General features: G+C 40.6%; 1 protein-coding gene across 2 annotated transcripts in view; it reads left to right on the top strand.

Moving 5' to 3' along the window:
• Positions 1 to 22,635, top strand: part of fam184a (family with sequence similarity 184 member A) — a 150,195-nt gene that overhangs the window by 84,735 nt on the left and 42,825 nt on the right. For both annotated transcript variants that reach the window (XM_037086776.1, XM_037086778.1), the window contains exons 10-14: positions 7,607 to 7,729; positions 9,808 to 9,969; positions 11,044 to 11,165; positions 19,027 to 19,177; positions 21,331 to 21,543. In XM_037086776.1, coding sequence (XP_036942671.1) covers positions 7,607 to 7,729; positions 9,808 to 9,969; positions 11,044 to 11,165; positions 19,027 to 19,177; positions 21,331 to 21,543 — 771 coding nt within the window. The remainder of the gene's footprint in view (positions 1 to 7,606; positions 7,730 to 9,807; positions 9,970 to 11,043; positions 11,166 to 19,026; positions 19,178 to 21,330; positions 21,544 to 22,635) is intronic.

The following is a 22,635-nucleotide window of genomic DNA, read 5'->3' as shown; positions in this document are numbered from 1 at the left end:
AGAAGAATACATGAACCGTTACACCAGTAGTTCTTATAACAGTGGAGGGGAAAAAAAAAGCCTTTTCACTGCTCTCATTAAGGAGAGAGGTCACACAGTTTATTTACCATAGAAAATAGCTAATGTCAGTTACTCATGCTGTAAACATAGAGGTGATTGGAGCGAGGCCGGGCTTCTCTAAGAGAGTTAGAACTATGTTTGGAGTAGGAACTCTTACGTTTAATTCCAGGGACGATCAATTGAAGACAGAACTTAAAGTTACGATGTCACCACCCAGAGAATGATGGCCTCCACTTTGTTTAGTGCAGAAACGGTTCACATTTTTCAGCAGGTGCTTGGATTTAATGGCCGCACTGACAGGATCTATTACACTTAAAACGACCCTCAGGGTTACGGCAACTTTTATAGAGGACATCATATGGTGGCGAGATGAGCTCAAGTTATTCTGTGGTTTATTTGCCGTCCAGCCGTATCAGCCCATCTTGTATTTCCTGTTCGATATCTGAAGGTGCTTATTAAATCTGTAGCAGCAGGGCTTTAAGTTAATCTTTTTTTTTCTACCTTTACTGCACAAAGAGCAATATTATCTGAAACGCACAAGCTGCTGCCGTCACAAATACTGATCAGCTGCTCACTGCGGGACGGAAATGAGTCGGCGAAGCTGGTAGCAGTTGGAGTCTTGATGGCTTTAGCAGCACAGTAGGTGACAGAAAATCAGGATAGAGACAAAAAACACAAGATCGGGAACGTTTGTTTTTATTTTCATGATTGTAATGGCACTGATATAATTCCGAGGGGAGCACAAGTAGCACCAATTTGAAAGGTGTGACTCAATAGCAGTCCTTCGACACGCTGAAAGAAGGTGTGGGATTTATACTCTGTCCTCAGAGGGTTATATAACAAGGCATACATTAGTATTTTAGTCTAAAATGAATACAACATCATACGTAGGCATGACAAGTAACAGGAGCTGAAATAGCTTGAGAAAAGCTGCAGTTTTTGTTAGGGTTTCTACAGACATACGCACATCAAACGTCGTTGTAACAGTGACTAAGACTCTGGCAAACTCAAAGGAGGAAATGCAGCCTACTGACGTGGGAGCACATTTATATTTATCACTGATAAATGTCAACTAGGACACCTCCGAGCTCACATAACCTGCAACCGGGTGAAATGTGAGCAACCTGGATGGCTATGTTGCCAAAGAGATCCAATAAAAGACAAAGTGAATGAACTCTCGCTGAAAACAAAGTTTGGAGAGGCTCCGGCTGATGGGAGCCACATGTTGGACGCTCCACGCCGCCTGCCTGATGAGTCACACCGGTGATAAGAGCGTCTCGATGCTCTGATGTGCTATTTTTGGCCGACGCTAAAACTGCTCAAATTTTAGTGTGTCAATTTGTCAATATAATTAGACAAACGTGATACGTACACATTTGAGGGAGTGTGAACATAAAAAGACTGTGTTCCAGATCAGAGATTTGTACTGAAACTGAACTTTTCCGTTGTTTTACCTCACACATTTTCTCATCTGTCACCTAAAATGATAACTTTGGTTACTTTAGCGTTAAGAAAGGCAAGGTGACTGTGTGATTAATTATATTAAGCACCACAACCCGCTAAAATAAATCAGGAAATTAATGTTGGGAAAAGGTGTGGAGTGGTGACATTTAGATGGGTGCACGACCCTCCGATTTAAATTCACATTCCTGACATTTACTGCGCATAAAACTGCAAGTGGAGAGCATAAAAAGAGTAAAGTAATCAAAATTAGGACAAAATGATGTGATGGTGAAAGAGATGGATGTGAGCACTGGCTGAGGGAGGTGACTCTGGCAGCCGAGCAGTACAGTAGTGTGTGTGTGTGTGTGTGTGTGTGTGTGTGTGTGTGTGTGTGTGTGTGTACTCATGTGTATCTAAAACTTCCATCATAAATATTTCACTGCTACGTACTTAGCACAGAGTGTGGCGACCCTAACAGGACTTAAGCTCATACAGTATAAACCCGCGTCTCGGATGGCGCTTTTACCCCACATGTCTACTGCATATTCTATGGTATATATTTTTACTCCATTACTTTTTTAGCTCTTGGTAGGAACATGAGAGTTTCCATTTTTTTTTGTTTTGTTTTTTAAACCAGAGAGGTTTATCCTTCCTCTCCTCTGAAGTGAGTTTCTGAATAAAATGCGAATTTCTCTTGATGGTACTTCAAAGAAAAACAGCTGATTCATGTTATTAGTATTCCTGTGATCGGAACATTTGGAGCGCGTTTTTTTTACCGGAGATGAAAAAGGCAACCTAGAAATCCAAATGTCATAAAGGGTGTCCTAAAAATGTGCAAGTCCTGCCTGCAGTGAAATACCAAAATAGAAACCCTTTAAACATTGTTCAGATAAATATCAGATACATATAATGCCATTCGTTTGCTTTGTGTTGGAGCGGCATAAATAACTTTAGTGATGTCACGATAGATAGATATCACTGAAGGCCTTCCCTTTTATTCTCTCTGGCTTTTGTTAAATTATTTTTTTAATGCATCCAAATTAGGCAAACAAGCTTTTTAAGAATAATCTAACTTCATCAGACAGGCAGGATCCTGGATTGCTGCAGATAATGTGATATATTTTCCCTATTAAATATGTTTTTTTCTCCAGCATCCCATCCAGTATTAATGAGAATGATGATTTTCATGCCCAGGCCGCCCGAGCCGCAGAATATCCCGTGAACATGACTATGATCAGCACATCGCCATGTTTGTGACGAAAGCAGAACATTTAGGGAGCCGTTCTCAAGCCCACATTAACTGCCACCCCTGATGCCTGGCAACTCCACCACCATCAGTGTGTGAGTGTGTGTGAGTGGGTGAATGAGACAAAAATGATGAAGTTCTTAGACCATTCAAGTATTAAATCGCTATGTAAATGCAGTTCAATTTCAAAAGTCCCTCACAATCAAAACTAAATACAGCAATGGAGTTAAAATGATGCGTAAAGAAGAGTATAAACTCCATGAAATATAAATAAAGATAAAAGATAAAACAGATTAAAGAAATCTAAAGAGGTTAAATGCTTCCTAAAGGGGCCCAGAGTGTCCACAGAGTTCAGGGAGGGAGATTAAAAGTATGGTAGCCTCAACCTCAAAAGAACACAGATAATAATATACGGTGATTTGGGATTGATGAAGGATATTGGTGACTTTATCTTCTGAACAAACACAGATATACTTTCACTCCTTAGCCTTCAACGAAACAACCTGCAACTTCTAAATCATGTCTTTGTCCCCTCTGGTACTTGGCGGTGAAACAGAACCGAACAGCCAAATTCCAGCATCTCGACATCCTCCGTATCTGATATGAGATGATGGAATTGCCCCCTAGGAATTACAAACCGGACCCTGGGACCTGTTTAATGAGCCTGAGGTCTAGCTGTTCCAAACCACAGCCTACCGCTAATTTGACTGCGGCTGAGGCACACAGCTCCACTAGCCTGAAATAGCCTTGTGATGATGCCTAATCTCCACAGAGGCCTTTATTCCAGTCACACACGGCCATTTGAAAGCGAGTGATCAAGAATTCTCTTGCATCAAAGATGCGTAATGAGGCTGTGTTTTAAATGATATTCCACAGTCGACCAGATCAGAGATGACAGCTGTGTTAAGAGAAGAGCGTTATGCGTTCCTCCTCTCTGGCCCGTTGTGATTTCCATGGTCTCATAATCCCTCCCACTGTGGTCTAATATGCACAATAATTTGCCTTTGTTCACTCCTGTTCATGAATTCCACTCCGTGTAGAAATGTCCAGATTTAGAGGCTGACGGGGAGGAAGCAGCGTTCATTCGCTCACCACCGCTCCACTTTTATGTATTTTCTGCAAAGAATTCAGAGGGCAGACAGACGAGAAGAAACGCCTCTTCATCCCTCAATTCGTCATCACCTGATTCTTTTGTTTGATCCGCGTCTCATTGCATCTAGTTAATGATCTTCTCTTTCATCACCTCTATCCTTTCATTACTTTAAATTATAATGAGAGTTGTCTGAGAGAAGGCAGGGCCTGGAATTTAAATGAATAGGTCTGCAGTAGAACTCAGTCTCGCCCCCCTGATATCGAGCGGCAGGTATGACAGGAATCCTGATGTGCCGTATTAGATTCCTCCTCATCTGACTTTGTCTGCTTCTGGATCGACTGATGGCCAGAAGGTTCCCCTCTGTCTTGTCTCCTTGATCATCATCAGCCTGATGGAAGTCTCCTTACGTAACAGTAAACATTTCCTCAAATGTAATTATTCACATATTGAGGAAAAACAACATGTCCATTTTTCATTTGTTTGTTTTATTGATTGCTATATTTCAGGGTTGGGGTTTGAATTGGTATGAGTACATCTGTGGTATCACATGTCACAGTGTCTAAATTCATAATCTTACTGACGGGACCCAGTCACATGAAAATGTAACGCACAACGCACACAATCGCTGTGTTTTTAAAGTGATAACCAAGCTTTTCTACTCAGTATTGATGGTTAAGACATATAGACAGGCTTGTGATAGCACCCCAGATGTTAGCTAACCATAACAAAAATGATTGGCTTATCAAGCTTCAACAACAGTTTTTTTTTTTTATTTAAATGATGTTGTTATTTTTCACTTTCCTTGCCTATTTACAGTACTTTATTTATTGTAGAAAATACAGGAAATTGTTTAAAACCACTCCACACTGCAAAAAACCCAAGATCTTACCATGTGCATCAATCATATTCACCAAGAAAGCTTAATTTAAGATGATTATTTCTTGTTCCATTGGCAATTTTCTTTCACTTATTACAAGCAGTTGCTTTTTGCTTTTCAGTGCTACTGTACTAATTTCTTATGTGGCTTTTTTCCAGTGTAGTAGATATTTTTAAAACAGTTTTTTTTTTCACATTAACACGTTGACTTAACACATTATTCCCAGATAATATTGTGTCAATGTCTTTTCCTGTCTGTACACTTTGTTTTGCTGCCTCAAGGGTCAACATAATTAATCAGTTCAGCTTTAATTATCAGAAAAGACATTTTTAGTTTGTCATTTTCAGTTACAGACTGTAGAGATAGATATTGACACCTACAATAGCAAAAAGTTTGCCCAGGCTGTAGTTAAGTCTGTAGTTATTCCTGGAACAGTAACAGAGAGTTTGTGGTTGCTTATTCTGAGTCCTGCTTTCTGCCCCAAACCTATTTCACAATTGGCTTCACAAGCAGCAAGAGAGCCTTTGAAAGGACCAGTGGGAGAAGAAGGCTCCGGGCTAACTGGAAATCGGAGAGATCTTGATGTAGCATGGGGTTTCATCATGGCCTTGAGGTGGGCAGGTACCCAGCCCCAATCCTGGCTTTTTAAAGATTGCATTAGAGCACTGAAACTATTGCAGCAACCAGGCTGGAAAAAAGTGTTCATGCGACATTTGCAAAACTGTGAATCATTTGGAAGGGTCTTTGAATAATTGGAATAACATGCTGAAATGTCTGATTCTTTACGCCAGATTACCAAATGTTTAACAGATGCATATTTGTGTCAGGGAGGAAGAGTTCTTGTGGTTATTATCCTGCCAACACAGGAACTTTCTCCACCCTGTGACCCCTTAAGCGGCTGGTGAAATACAAAATGTCATGAAGCATTACACATAAGTAACTGTGATTTCTAACCCTTACTTCCTTTCAGATGGATTTCTGTGAAGTTTTATTATTTTTCATTGGGCTATGTCACAGCAGTCAGTGCACAGAATGTTTTTTTTTACAGCGTTACAAACTCCATCCTCCAATGTAATGAATAATGGTGGCAAATTTCATTTGACATTACAGCAGTTTCCCTCAGCTCTAATTGTCCTTGGAAAGCAGCAATCATTGCACAATGTAACAGAAATCGTTCCCCATTCATCAGCAGGCATAATAAGCTTTATTATTGTGACAATGCTGGAGCTCTTTCTCTACTCTCTGTCAAGGACAATGAAATAGTTTGAAGTATTTTTAGAAATGTGTACAGATGAATGCTCTGGATGTAACGTCAAACAAAGAGGAGCGAGGGAGGCGAGTTCTAGATCTGCAGCACAGCTATGGAAATACTGCACAGAACTGAAGAATATGAGATAAGTGTGATATTGCTCAGAGAGTAGATGTCCATTTCAGTTTCTGTCATCAAATAAATGAGAGAAACAAAAAAAATAATCTTTATTAGATGCGTCTCCTGCCTTGTAAAGCCCAGCCCCAGCCTTAGCCTTCAACACATACACACGTTTGTTTGTAATTTTTAACAGTCCTTTAGTTATTTTATAGTAGTTTTATATAGTTACTTATCTCCTTTTTGTCATTCCTGTACAGTTCTTCCATCTGTATATATCAATCATCTCACACTTCTGTCTCTGTTTGTTTATATTGTTTATATTGAATATATAATAGTTACTGTTTGTTTATTGTTTATTGTTGTCAATGCATGCACCTTATTCACCAAGACAGATTCCTCGTTGGTGTAAAATCCTTATCGGTAATAAATCTGTTTCTGTTTCTGATTCTGATTCTGATCCATTTTCTGTTTTTATCCACACAAGTAGTATGTGTTGGTCTGTCAGTTGGTCCACCATATTGGTCCAGACTGAAAAAACGCAACAATAATTGTATTGATTTGCATGATATTCATGTACATCTGTCAATAATTCACTTCAATGATATCTCCTTTTCATCTAAAGCTGTTATCGAGTCAAAATCTGTCCAATCTTTGACCAAATACCTCCAAAATTAAATCTGTTAGCAAACAAATATTAGCATGCTAACACGCTAAACTAAACTGTCAACATAGTAAGGATCATCATCTTATTAGAGTGCTGACATTAGCAATGTTTATTCCAAAGCAATGTAATCTGATAAAATGCTTCCAGTGATGTCACTTTAAATTGAATCGTGGGTAATGTAGGTGCGGGGTTTTGAAAATAAGTAGTTAAGGTGAAATCAAAAAGGTGGTATTTCTGGTTCTGCTGTATTGATTATTTTAATCATTTGTCTTTGAACTGTCTATAATGAGTCCAGTGGGGTATAGGAATGTAATGCTAGACCTGACATCTTGACTTCATTACCCACAATGCAATTTAGTGACATCACTGGAGATTATTTATCAGATTACATGCAACTTCCTCTGGAGTCAATCTGTCATACAATCTGTTAACACGCTTGAATGTGCATTTCCCTTTAACTGTGGTTTGAAAGGCTTTTTATTGATTCTTTGCTGAACAAAACTTTGAAAAAATTAAATTTTTTGGCATTCCTTTGATTGAGCATGACTTGGCCTAACATTTTTTTGACTATGAATAAATCCAACTGCCTTCGACTTGTCTCTGTCAGATATCTTATTACCTGGATGACTGAGGAGCCTCACAGATGTAAAACATTATGAATACCAATAAGAATATAACTTGGCCTCCAATAAAAAGTGTACAGTTTTACTGGCCAGGGACATGACCGGTTTCACCTGCGTGTGAATGACTGATTGGGGCACAAAGAATGTTCGATCTTGTTCCGTCTTGACGCTCTTTGGCTTTTATCGCTCACTCGTTCTGACAGATTTGTGTCTCCGATTCTGTTTCCACAGGAGCTGGATCAGCAGTTTGAGAGGGAGCGCCTTTCGCTGGAGGAGCAGAAGACGCTTCTCAGGCAGCAGCTGGACGAGCTGAGGGATGAGCTGACCTCCAAACTCACTGCAGCCAATGAGGAGGTATGACAGTTTAGACTTTAAATTTGTACGATGGCTTATCATGCATCAACTCAAATGGCGTAGTAAATGTTGGCTAAGTACGTATCTGTAAAACTACAGAGAAGTCTTGTCAGATTGCTTCAAGCACATACAAACACTCAGGTAGGGTTAGGAAAACATCATAATTTGGCTTTTAACAACAATTTTGGCCACCACAATCACAAGATGGAGATGGTCCAACTTCCTGTGAAAATTAGCTGGTTTTGGTATCCACAAAGCAGCTGGAAAGATCCCCAGGTGTCCTTTAAATTATCCTGTGAGGTGACTCAAATTGTCTGCCATTTGTCAGCCTTGTTGCTAATAAGCATTTAATTTGAACGTGATATACCATGTTTGGTACAAATGTCAACCTTGGACGGACCTTAGGTTTACAGAAACGTTAACTGTGGACATCATGTGATGGCCACTGGGCTGTGTGCATTGGTGTAAGATTAGTAAAAGCTTTAGCGTAACTGGGAGGAAACAAAAAATTGCATGCTTAAAACCACTGCAGCTGTGTTTGGTTTCTTATCAAGAATAGAGTCGGAAAACTTTCTTTCTCTTTGCAGTATGGTCAAAAAAGGTAACTGATGATTTAGTAATTGTTGTGGGGCTTTCATTCTCATCAAATGATCTTCATCAGCGGATGTTTTACTGTAGATGTTGGGATTTCCCAATTTTCTGAACACTTCTCATCTATGTAAAATTTGAGATTTAAACTTCATCCTTGATCTTTTGGGCTCCTGTTGACGAGGATCATGTCTCCAGAATAGCTACTAAATGGCAAGATTGTTTTTGTATTGTTTTTGGCTAGATCACTATACTCAACATACACCTCGATACTTCATGAATGTTGGGTAAGGTAAAGGAAACTAAGGTACTAAGTAGGTAAAGTAGACTATTTGACTATAAAATTGCATCAACAGACAACAAACATGACACATCATGATATAACGATATCCAAACACTAAGGCCATTTCAATCTCATATCAAAATATTGCCCAGTCTAAATTTGTCAGGAATTTCTGACTTGCTTTTCTTAACTTCTTTCTGGTAATGTCATCTCCAAGAGTTATAGCAGCCAGAGTCTGGACGTGTGACCTGAATGTGAGATGGTATTCGCCATTTGAAAGATGGAGACAGTATTTTGCAGTCATGTAACCAGCAGAGAAATGAGACGAGGGTTACTTCCAAATGTGCAACTCCCGTCTGTCTTCAGGGAGACCTGTGTGGAAAATAAACTATACACACCCAAATGTTGCAGAGGACCTAATTGGCTGATAGCTGTCAAATTATTATATCGATAAGTTTTTCCTTTGCACCCAAACAGCTCAGTCCAACTTCAAGACATATTTCAGAGTGACTGATCGATTTAGAACAAAGGAAACTGCTACGCTGCTCTGATCTGATAAATGTAAAAACATGGAGTGGCGTTGTGATCAGCTCCTCCTGGCTCCTGTTATGTGTTTTGTGGATATTAACTTTTTGGTGATCCATTAATTAGCTCTTCTGAATGCAAAGTATTCAGGCTTGATGGTTTCAAATTGAATCGGACCGTATGAGAGATTTTGATCAAGATATATTTAGTTACGGTGCATGTGTGTTTAAACCCTTGGGATTAAAAGAGGAAGACAGAAACTCTGTTTTTCTTCTAACAAAAGGTTGTTTAATCCAGTCCCTGTTCAAATCAGGAGCTATAAGTCTTTTTTATCTGATTTTTCCATAGCAGTTCCCCATGAATAACCCCTGTGCTGCCCTGCGTTTGTTGCTGTTGTTTATCCACTCAATGCTCTCATTTCCAAAGTTGTACTGTTCTTTTAAAATTGAAGTAAATTTATATCCGATGAACTATGTTGCCACGTTAGCATAAAGTGCAAGGGCCGGGCTCATTTAAAAATCAGAAACAGAAATGGTTATTGAATGCATTTTTGATGGAAATTCCGCCTCGCTGAGCATAAAATGCTGATGTAGTTTCAAGGTTGCCACCACACTGAGATATAGCCTGGAGTGTAACAGAGTAGTTCAGTCTAGCTCTGACTGTCTGCCTCTCGTCCCTGCAGGTGGCTCGGCTGCAGCAGGAGGTGCAGCAGGGGGAGCGGGACATCGGGACAGCTGAGGGACAGATCTCCACGCTGAAGGAGGCGCAGGACAAACTGCTGGAGGAGCTGGACGCCACCCGGGCCCGGCTGAGAGAGACCAGCAACCTGCTGACTGCACTCCAGGTCTGCATGGACACACAAACACGTTCTGCTCGGGGGCCCAGCTGCTCCGCCAGCAATAACCGTGTTCATCTTAATAAAAACAATGATAACCTGATTTTACTGTCAACCAAAACCCAAAAATAAACATTTCATCAATGTTTGGGGTGATGCACTACAAAAGTAACGCATTATAGTGATAAAATGTAAAATGTAAGTAATATGACTAGTATAATATGAACCATTTGACACTTTTCTAACACGATTTGTGGTAATGTTGTTACAGTTATTATGTTCAGTAATGCTATATTACCCAAAATTAGGTGTTTATTATGCTTTTTCAAATTGGGCAGAACAACCATCTCACCAGCAATCTGTTCAAAGCGGCTCATAGTAATGTTCCCGTTTAACAATATGAGCATGCTATATGATGGTGAGATTGATGTGATGCTTTACAACTCAGTCAGTTAATTTAGTTAATTCAACAAAAACCAGAAGAACCAAAACATAATGTATTCAGATTTGCCTGCATGGTCAGCAAAAATGACAAAAAAAATATTGACTCTCTCAACTCCTCGATAATTGATATCCGCTTTGTCCGTAAGGGTCCACTGATCAAAAGAGCCGTAAAGGTTTTAGGTGATATCTCTGGACCCACTGCATCAAATTTGATCATTTGTTTTCAAACTGTCCATAATGAGTCCAACAGTATTACAGTTTATTTTTCTGTTAATCAACTCTACATTTTATCTTTGAATTATTTGAGTCCTACAGTGTAGACATAGTTTTGACAAGAGTAAGATTTGAAGGGCTTCCATGTCACTTCTGTTTTTCAGATTGACGCTGCCAGCAGCCAGACTTTTGTGTTGGCTTTCAGCAATGTCAGTCAAAGAGGCTTTAACCTTTTTTCACGCTACATACAATTGAAAAAACATTTTCAGCGTCGCCTAAAGAACTTGATTCTTGTCAGTGCAGAACAAAAACCTCTGAGCCGCATTTAGACTACGACGATACACCAACAGTTTCCATTGTAACCTGTCTGTCTGTCTGTCTGTCTGTCTGTCTGTCTGTCTGTCTGTCTGTCTGTCTATTTCACAGGGAGAGTTGGAGACCCAAACACGTCATCATGAAGCCAAACTCATCACCACCAAAGAAGAAGAGAAACACAAGATGGACAAGATGGCTCTGGAGCTGGAGCTCAAATGGACTGAAACACTCAGGTGGGTTTGTGTGTGTGTGTGTGTGTGTGTGTGTGTGTGTGTGTGTGTGTGTGTGTGTGTGTGTGTGTGTGTGTGTGTGCGTGCGTGCGTGCGTGCGTGCGTGCGTGTGTGTGTGTGTGTGTGTGTGTGTGTGTGTGTGGATCTACTGTCCTTATCTTGTATTTCAACAAAGAGCGAGCATGAAATTAAGAAAGGATGGGAAATGGAAGTGTTTCTGTTTCCCTATACTCGTCTCCCCCACACACACATGCACGCACTCACACACACACGCATACCGACACACACACACAGGGTGTCCAGCTCACAATATTGACCGTGACCGAGCATTATCCTTGGAAGGCTCTGCAACTCCTCGGCTCAATCCAGTGTTAAAGCCCCCAGCTCAAAGTCTCTGTTAACATCTGCAGACCTTTGAAGTGTTAGTATTCAAAGAAATTGACTGTTTTCCGGGTGAACTGATGTACTTTTCACACACTGAAGTCAGCAACCACTAAATGACTCTATTAGAGTTTATCCCAGCGTTTAATAGTGTCTTAATTATCAATACCACAGGAAGCTTTTGTCTTTTTTATGCTGAGGTGTCTCCAGACAGCTTTGATTGGTTACTCCAATCAATTGTTTATGCTACTTCTTCTGTGATGAGATGACTTGAGATAAGCTCATTCTTGTGCCAGAGACTGCTCAAAAATGACTATACCATGAAAACAAAAACAATGAAGTTGTAAATATAAAGTGTATAATGAATAAATGGCAGCATTAGTGCATATTAGCACAATAACAGTACAAGTCTGATAGTAAAATAAGTAACTTCAAGATAAAAAAATTAGAAAAGCCAGAATTGTTTAGTGTATATTAGTTATACAGTCAATCACTGAAATCAGACGTAAACATCAACAATGGAGGTCACCTCCATGGATCACTAGTCAGGTTGATAAATAGGAGTGAAAATAAATCCACCTGTTAACATTTAAAAAGTAATCTCTGAGCTCTCCTCCCGTCTGTAAATGGTTCAGGGCAGATTGTGATGTGATTCTGGGTGTTTATTCCTCCAGAAAGTCTGTCTCTTATAAGCTGTTGCTTATAACTGGATGTACTGATCATTGGGGCAGGTAAATGATAAATAGACTTGCATTTATGTAGGGATTTTCCAGTCTACTGACCAGTCAAAGCACAAAAAGGCGTCAACCTGCTCATCCGGATCACTTTGCAGTTCCGTATCTTGACCAAGTGTACATCAACATTCAGCCAGGGGATCCGAGGATCTAACCATCGATTTCCTGATTAGTGGTCGACCTGCTTTATCTCCTGGGCAACAGCTGTTCCATGGTGATTAGATAACTGTTGATAGGGTGATAGGGTTGATTCTTCCAAATTTTAAAATGATTTTTGTAATTTGTTTTAGGGTTGTGGGTTTTTTTTTTTTTTTTTTTTTTCAGAAACTGTGTCCTAGTTACCCCGGATAATCCACAGAACACATTGTCAGCTGTTTTCAAAAGAACTGTTTTTTGGTTTAAAAGTTGTCCCATTGAAAGCTGTTCACAGTGAGGTCCGTGGATTATCCAGAGCAACTGGGACACTGTTTCACCAAAGAGAATTTTAAAGCTATTTTTTAAAGCTGTGAGCATCACAAGTGAAACTCCAGTCATGCCCATTTCATCAGGGTGAAGGTAAAAAAATCAAATAAATCTCTCAGACGTGGATGAATCATGAGTCAATGGTCCCTCGAGCACGGACACGTTAAAGGTCACCATTTGAACACAACAGCTGTTTGTAGCAGTTTTGTTCCAAGTGACATTTTGCAGGTTAACTACAAGCATAAAATGGCTGCTGTTGGTTGGAAACTTCAACTAAATGTCAGTGTTTTTTTAACACCTGGGATGAAGAGAAGCTGTGTCCAAAGCATCCTGCCAAAATAGATACACACTAACCGTTATCTGTAGAAACACTACCGACCAAAAGAGAACAGTTCAAAGTGTGCCAAGTCAAATCGAACTGAGTTGAGTCAAGTCAGGTCAAGTTGAGTCGTACAGTCAGAGCACATCTTGATCACACTTTTCTAATGAGCAGATTACAGGACACTTACTGAGAAAATGTATGTTGTAGTGTGAAAAGAAGAATAATAAGACAAATACAGGCCTTTAAATCATTATTGGATTTTTAATGTAATTTATGCGCTGCTGCTCCTACTACTTGCTTTGTGCCGACCTGAGTCTCGTCTCAAGTTGCTCATTTTCTACCTGCAAGTTTGTTTAATCAGTTAATGCTCCGGCTCTCTGTAAAGGTCACACTTGATATTGTTTGATATTTTCAGCCTTTCCTCACTCTCCGAGCCTCTGAATATCTCCACACCTCAATATTGTCACGACACTCCACTTCTTGTACTACTTCACTCTCATCCTTTGTTCTCCCTCGTGCTCTCATTATTTGAGCGCGGTCAATGTTTCTGGATACTCGGAGGGCTTAAAAGTATCACCCCCATCATCAAATCAAATCCCTTTATATGTGGCTTTGTAACCCACATGCCAGGATAAAATTTAAGCAGTTAACATTTCTGCAAACTACAGAAAGTCCATACAAGCGTGTCCACTGGCTCCACCAGCTGTATTTAAGGAGGCCTAGGACCAACATCCAGCCATGTTTTGGCAGCAAAACTGGATGTTTTTAACATGGTGTCAGGACAGATTCAGCCGACACGTTTGTTTTTTAACAAGACTTCAGGTAATTTTCAGCCATGTTTGTGGTGACAAAACTGTGGTGTTTTTAACATAATGCTGCAACATTGCCAGTTGTGTTTGTGGTGTCAAAACCAGCTGTTTATAGCCAGACATCTTTTTTTTTTTGTATTTTTTGGCCTTTTCATCAGAATTGAGAGATGACAGGAAATGCGACGAGGGAGATGGGGGATGACATGCAGCAAAGGGCTACAGGTCAGACTTGACCCCTGCGTTGTTGCAGCGAGGACAAAGCTTCTGTACATGGGACATATGTTCTACTTACTGAGCTACTGGGGTGCCTGAAACCAGGTGTTGTTACTAAGACATTGGGGCATTTCCTGTCGCATTTGTGTTTGATTCAGTTGCAGCATGTCAGATCAATCTGCAGTAATGTTTCTAATGGTTTATATTGACCTCAGTGATCCTCTCCTCTCCAAGTTTCAAGGGACCCAACAAAAATAGAGGGCTAATAAGTGTCATACATCAAATTAGGAAAAAAGTGATGTTAAAATACCAGGAAGCAGTTTATGAACCCTGAGCATCGTTTCCTCCTATCTGGGGAATCATCACAACCTAAATCTGTCAGCCAGCTTCTCTCCAGACAGCTTATTTATTTTTACACCTCCCTAGATGTATGCCTTTTCCCTCCCAACACATATCATGTATATTTGGCCAATTTCACCTGCTGTGTAACATGTGACAGGCAGAAAGATAATTAATAGTTTTAACAGTTTAGGAGAGTCTTGATTAAAGAGTGACAAAAGGAAACAGTCTTACATACAGTGATAGCAGTAATGGTATGACATTAATGACTGAAAATGGCTGCATCAAGGACAGATTTGGGAATGCCGGTTCTAATTTTCTGTCTGCTGTGATGACAAGCTGACTGTGGCCAATTCATTTAAATCACTAATGAATCTCAGAGTCATAATAAGAGCGGAGCTTGAAAGTCGAGGCTGTAGAAATAACAAGAAATATAAGCCGGCGAGCGGCTGTCTACCTGTCACTCTTCCCCTCCTCTCAGTCTCCTCTTCATTACCTTTCATTCACCTTCCTTTGTCTTCCTGCGCAAAGCTCTTTATTCTCAGGAGAACATCTATTCATTTGGTGGTTGGGGTGAGTACACTGTGGTTAGTGAGCCGACTGAATTAAGGCGGCTGGCTTTAATCCCTGTCTCACAGTGGAAACAGGCGGTTTCTCTGTGATAGCGTAATCATGGAAGGAGCTCTCAGGATTACCAAATGAACAGAGCAGGTTCAGCAGATCGGCAGAATAAAGTGCAGCCATGACCGTGCTAGTTTGTCCTGGTCGCGAGTCTCTTGTAGAGGATGTCAGGGACTTGAATCTTTTGCCTTTCGGTCCTGTTTGTCGCTGTTCTGGTCTTATGTTGTGAGCCATGCATGATGGCTTTGGTCCAGATCGGAATGTTTCAACTGGATCGATAGCTGTGAAATTTTGTGAAAATATTAATGGTTCCCAGAGGAACATTTACATTTTGTGCATCCATGGTCCTGCAGCGCCACCATGAATCCCCTAACTTTTACTTTTACTTTATGACCAAATACCTGGAAAACTAATGACATTTCCCCTTTTCCTCAGCTGCACTCCGTATTTCGGGCTAGTTAGCAAACTAAGATAAAACGTAGTAAACATCTGATAAGCATCAACTTGTTAGCATGCACCGTCAGGCCTAAGTACACATAACTAAGGAGAGTGTATACCTGCTGATCTTGACCTTCTGCCTGAAGACATCAGCTCATCCTGTCAGTGAAGGATGTGGTTTGCGCTTCCTCACTGTCTCCTCAAATATCTCCCCAAGAGAAGATGGGGGCACAGTGCCAATTATATTTCAGCCTTTCTGATCAGGATCTGGATCTGTGACTTGAGTTAAACAGACAGGTAACCAAACCCTGTTGTGATACCATAATGAGTAATAGATTCAGTGGCTGCCCTGATGAACAATGAGCATCATGTTCTGCCAACAGCGTGCACCATGAGTCTCCAGAAAAGTGCAGCTGCTGACTGATTTATGAATAAACATGTTCCAATTGATTAGCCCATTGTAACTGAGAATCACAATCAGTACTGCAGATGTGTTGTGTCCCGCTCAGTTCTCTGTGATCTGTGATCGAAAACCATTCTCTTCAGTTTGTCTTTTTTAACGTTTAAAATTTTTAGTTAAACAGTAACTAACTTGAGTAAGTTAAGTAGATGCTTATTACTTATCAAAAACATTATCAGCAAACAAGGATAATATATATTATTATAGATTTAGTTACACAGCTGAACATGAAGTCGAAAGTAGCCCTGCATTCACCAGATGCAAAATTCAAGATTAAATCTGTATGAATTATTAATCACAATATCCAAACATAACTACATCTTTGTTAGACATGTTGCATGTGGTCAGATGTATACTTATGAAAATCATTAATGCTTCCAACAATGTTCAAATGCAGAGAAATCCAGGAAGTAAAGAAGGAAGTCGGCAAACATTTGTGGATTATTTGATTACTTAACTGTTAATTAGCTGTAAATAGATAGCAACTGCACACGTGTTTGTTCAGTTCAATCACTGAACTCAGCTCTCACGAGAGACTCTGGACTGCTCTCCTCTCTGTAACTTTACCCTCTTGAAGTAATTACCAGCTCCTGCAGTTGCATTCAGGTTTATAAATTGGATCGAAGATAAATCCACATTTTAATCCCAGAAGTTCAAAAGTAATCTCCACGCTCTTCTGCTGCCCGGCTCAGAATCTGATAGGACTCTGTGTGTTTATTCTTCCAGAAGGTTTGGCTCTGCAGCCAGCATCTTCTGGTTTGAAAGAGAGACCCATAGATGAAGAAGTTCCATATTTTCAGAGCATATTTTGTATCAATCATTTATCAATTAGGATTAATATCTAATAACATCATAATGATTCAGAAACAGGCCACTCTGCATAATAGATACTTTTAGAGTGTTGCTACTTTTACTGATAAGAGCTCCAGATAACTTTAAGACATGTGTTAATGCCAGTTAGAGATAAAGGCCTTATCAGTGTGGTATGCACACAAAAAAAGAAGATACTCAGCATACTCTAGTCCATATGCTCGAGCACACACATCCTCAAAATGAGCGCGTGTGCCTCATATCTTATAGCGCAGGCAGTAGAATCCAGCCAATTATCGCACATTTTATCAGGATATGTCTGACATCTCTGATAGTACATGCTCTCCTTCCTCCTTTTACCTCGCTCCGTCTGCCCTCATCTCTCTTCCTGCCCAGCAGATGCTATAGAACATCACTTATTAGAAAAGACCAGAGCTCTTTGAAGCCCAAGGCCTGTGTGTGTGTGTGTGTGTGTGTGTGTGTGTGTGTGTGTGTGTGTGTGTGTGTGTGTGTGTGTGTGTGTGTGTGTGAATGTGGGTGTATTAGAGACAGTGAGAAGGAGAGAGAGGACATGCATCAACATCTGTAGCTGCGTGTTCTGTATTGAACAAGGACAGGAATGGTGACACGTGTCAAGTGTACTGCATGATAAACGTGACTGTCTGGTGTGTTACTGTACCACTGTGTTTGTGGGCATTTTTCTGTGTTTTTGTGTTTGTGCGTGTGTGTGAGAGAGAGAGAGAGAGAGAGAGGGAGAGAGACAGAGATCCTGCCTTTTCTCTGACATTTTCTGGCTCTCAAAGTGACAAAAAAAATGTGTTTTGCCTCGATACTTCATTTAACAGCTGCCATTTCAACTCCCACACAGCTATTACATTGGCAGGGTGCACACACACACACACACACACACACACACACATAGAGCCATGCATAGAGCTGTTATCAGCATTGTTTAAGAGTGATGGTCACTCAATAGATGCAGTGTTGAGCTCTGATAAAGGACCCTTTATTGTTCCCTTGTAGAGAATATTAAACCCTCAGAAGCACCTTTACCTTTGTTGAGGAGTTTTGTCTGAGTCGTGGCTTTCACTGGGTTTTTATGGCACTTAATAAAAGTCATGTCAACAGCAGCAAGAGTACAAAAGGTGCCTCAAGGAAACTCACAAAGATTTGGGATTTAGTTTGAACGTATTTACTTCCTTCAACAAATCATAATAGAACATTTAAGATTGATTTCTTATCTTCTTGGCAGTGAATGGTTTGAATTCACCCTTAAAGCTCAACTTAACTCTAACACAGTCAGCACAGTCTGCATCAAGCTCAGTTGGATGAATGATAGATAGCCCCTTTTTTAAACTGTTGTGAAAAGCAACCGTTTGTTTGCTGCCTATTTTTTTACACTGAACTCAACAACAGCAGGCTAATGTTTAGCCAGTGTTTTTCAAGTAAAAGAAGCGGGGCATGTGACACAACACCGTCTGCTCCTAGTCTGAAGATTTGCATACCTGTTGCAAAGTGTTGCAGAGCTTTCTAAACATATATCCGTCTGTATTTTGATGTTGTCCTCTGCTTGGAGGGTAAGAAGTTCCCAGACTTTGTTGTCTCCCCAGTTTGCAGACATTTTCGGTTGCTCGTCTTCTTCTTTGAGTTAGGTGCTCGCTGCTGCTAGCTGTAAAACTTCAAAACATCACACCCCTGTCCCATCCTGCCATTCTTTTAGCTCACTCTATAGATATTTATTCTGTGCTGCTCAGAGCCAGAGCCATTTTTCTATCTTACCCCTAGTTTATTATCTCATTATTTTGGTTTTAACCGTTGCAACAGCCCTTTTTCTATCCACTCTCACAGAGAAAAGAGCTGCAGACTCTGCTATTTTGTTTCACAGCAACTGGTGGAGACCAACTCATTGCTGGAAGGAGAAGGAATAATGATCTTGCATTAATCAGGTCACATGAAACATGACTGTTTACTACAACATAATATAAGAAATCTTGATTTAGTCAACAGGTCTTAAACTAAACTTGAGTTCTCCCCCTCTCTCTAGCCATTATCTTCTTTTCTTTTCTAAACACTTCCCTCATACATGATTCTATCGCAATAGATTTCGTTATTGTGATTATTCAAGCATTATTCAAGTGCTCTTTTTTGTTTTGCTTTTCGGAGAGTTTTCAATCCTCGGGTAGAACTGGTGCAGATTTTGTTGTAGAGTTTGGGAATGAACTCAATAGCCAGCACCTGAAACTTACGTAAGTGTGTGTGTGTCTTTGTGTTGCAGGCAGGAGTGTAAGAAGCTGCGCGAGGAGCTGAAAGAGGAGCACGAGGAGGACAAGGCCTCGGCCCTGGCTCAGCTGGCGCAAAGCAAGGAACAGGAAATGAGCAACGCCAGGGAGAGCTGGCAGAGGAAAGTGGAGGACCTGCTGGAACAGGTACGACTAATGTCATCGGATCTGTATACATGTGCAGTACAGTACTTTGACCAGCCTCCTCTGTGTTGCTTTTAACTACACAGAGAGGACTTGAATGGCACCATGATGAAGAGCTGTTGGTGTTTCATGTTTTTTTAAAGGAGCACAAGAAATAATGTTCAAATTAAAAGTCCAAACCAGGCACAGAGAGATGATCTTAGTCCTGGATATGGAGGACTTTAATAGAAATACTCCCATTTATTTGTTAAAGGTTGTTTTAATTTTTAACTCGGGCTGCGGCTCTCTCTGAACACAATGTACTAGACGCCTGCAGCTTCTAGGCGAATGGCTGTAATTATACCTGCAGTAAAAAGAATCAGTGGTCAGGGAGAGAGAGGATGAGGACGGCAAGAAGAGCAACTGCCTCCCTTCAACACTCATGTTGCCCCTATAAGACCTCCTGTCGATGCCAGACTGACAGTTTCCTGCCTCGCACTGGTGGACAAACCCGCTCACACATTCATTACTCGATGCAGCGGTGACTACACCAGAGCAGGCTGCTGTTGCTAATGGCCGCCCGGTAATCTAAATGTAGCGTGACTAAGCTCTCCTGTGGTCATCATACGCCCCAGACAAGCTGTGTCGATGGCTTTATTTATGTTCATTTCCGCACACATCGGCTGCCAGTCGTCGTCATGCCTGTGACTTCCATCAGCTCGAGTCCAGTGATTAATGCTTCACAGCTTCCAGTCAGCTGACCCACATTATTTACTCTAATGTCAAATCAGAGCAGCGGTCAGACATGCGCTGACACTAAAGATGATGTTCGGAAATCAAATGATGGTACAGACTGAGCAATCGTTTGTATTTTATCAGAATAATATATCATATCTCATACAAAATGCTTCATAGTTTGTTAACAAAAAGCAGAACTGCACATGTATGTGTGAGGCTGATGGTCGACTTGAATCAGGAGAGACGTTTTTTTGATTATTAAATATTTATTGCCATGTGCACATCAGGTGAGATTTATGAGTCTCTTGGCAACCATCCATTGTATTTTAAGAGGGAGGATGAAGACATGAGCAGTGTAGGAAACTGACGCTGGGCTGAGATGTTGAATACCTCAGGTAGACAAAACAAAACGATGTGGTTGAATACATCCTCGCAGACTACACCACTCTCATGTTGTTAGCCCCTTCAGACGACACAGAGTCGTCTTCAGTGCTGGTTTCCCCACCTGAACAGTTCACAGTTCAGAAAGACGGTTGAATCAGCAAGTAAACATGGTACTAACAGAGTCACAATACAGCTTATATAACCATATGTTTATCCAAGCTCAAGACACAATGTTGGACTTGTGTCTTGGTCATATAATGCAAATTCAGGATACAGCTATTGAGGCTGAGCTGCTTCTCTTTCAGGTGTCCAAGAGGTGATTATTTTCTCTATATTTATTACAACTTCATGTCATATTGTTAGTGAATTAAACATTCCCGGTCTCCTGTGCTCAAAGTTCAGGTTTCTTAATGTCAGTTTGCTTTACTACTTGGGAAGTCGGTGAAGCCGACAAGGTTAACATCAGTGAGAGTATCTTCACATCCTGCACAAAAGTGCTGTTCAGCTTCTCTATAAAACTTTCTTTATTTGAATGACCACAGTTAATACAGCACTGCCAAAGCAGTTTGTACAAGGCTGTAGATTTTTATCTCCACACTTTCCCCAATAATCATTGTCTTAAGTTGTCTAGACAGACTCATTTGGTGAATCATGCTGCATCCTACCAATAATGAATTCTAGGGCTACACTGCACTGCAGCATTAGCCACGTTTTACTATGAAGCCTACTGCAAATAATTTATTTACAAACAGTAAGGAAATTTCATTTGCTCAAGGCTTTAAATCTTGATATGGCAACGTTTGTTTAAGCCTAATTGCCACCCCCTTCTTTGCCCTTTCTTTGTTATTCTGCTGCATAAAGATGCTGCTCCCCAGAGACAGCCTAAACTTCCTCCTGCTCCTCCTGCACCATCTACTTGCTTTTCATTTAATAAGTATATATATGCAAAAGTGCAAACGCAGCAGGTTCAGCAGGTTCTTCAGTTGTCCCGGTTAGGGTCTCTCTCGCAGTCCATCATTTTTTTATTTTTTTTTTCATTGTGTGTTCTTCTCTAGATCTCCCTGCTGAAGCAGAGTCTGGAAATGCAGCTGTCCCAGTCACAGTCGTCGCTGCAGCAGCTGCAGCACCAGTTCAACCAGGAGCGAGAGCACCTGAGGATGCAGCTGGACGAGCTGCAGACGGAGCACCAGAGGCGGCAGCAGCGTCTGCAGGAAGTCCACTGCTGCTCCATGCAGGACATGGAGCACGCCAGGCAGAGGGACCTGAAGGTGGGTTGTGAAGAATACATAAGTATAAACGACACAATCTAAAGAGTTTTTTAAGTTACACGGAAATCCGTTTTTTTTCAAGGTTACATTGCTTTTTATTTGGTCACTGTTCACTATAACATCAGGGTAAACATCAGAAGTTTTAGCGAGTGACGAAGGAAGTCGGCAAACGTAGCTAAATACAACATTAAACGTTGAACACACCTGCATTTATCCACAACGGTGCTTTGTAAACAATGAAGATAACAACTCCCATAATCCAACACTACTCGCTCCTATGTATTGAATGCAATTTTGTCTCTATAAAATGTTTGCAAAGTTGTTGTTTTTTTTTTGTTCTTCTCTGATTTTAGCTGCCACAGTGCTATGCTTCTTAACAGCAACTGTTAATCAGTGCAATAGCATGAGAGCATGCACCTTTGCACCTTAGCACATAGAGCACGAAATACAAATAAAACAGAAAGCCCCTCTTAAGATATATGACTCCACTTGAGGCCGATGCTGATAATGATATTTATGAATTCAAAACATATATAATACACCTTAGGGCTGGGCGATATGACCTTTACATAATATTGCTATGTTTTTATGCTATATCCCAGTAAACATATTTTAGTCCCTGAGGCTAATGCTAACGCTATTGTTCATGCTGAAGAATAGAAAACCTTGGTTGACTATGTCACTCATCCAGACGTGTTGAACCATGTGTGTTTGTTCTTTGTTTTCTCACTGCAACGCATTACTACAGTAAGTGCAAATTCCACCACATTCAACACTGCACTTCATTGGGTCCTCAGCAACACACCTGCCAACTGTAAAGTAGACCGGATAAACAGCTCTGTCAGGCAGACAATTTCATAGTTAAAAATAGTATAATGGCTGTAGAAATGTGACAACCTGCTTTCATCAGAGTGCTGAATTGAAAATAACGATTATCCCGTAATTAAATGCAAACAATGTTCCCATTTTAAAAGAACACAAGAACTCTGAGCTGCATCGTTTATGTCATCGCCTCTGCCAGTTAGAGAAGCTCCACAGAGGAAGCCATCCATGACACTTTAATCCAATAGAGCCTTGTCAGAGTCAAGGTTA

The sequence above is a fragment of the Acanthopagrus latus genome, chromosome 22, assembly GCF_904848185.1.
Source record: "Acanthopagrus latus isolate v.2019 chromosome 22, fAcaLat1.1, whole genome shotgun sequence".
NCBI classification, from domain to species: domain Eukaryota; kingdom Metazoa; phylum Chordata; class Actinopteri; order Spariformes; family Sparidae; genus Acanthopagrus; species Acanthopagrus latus.
The sequence above is the reverse complement of the archived record's forward strand: the minus strand, read 5'-3'. Positions and strand labels throughout refer to the sequence as shown.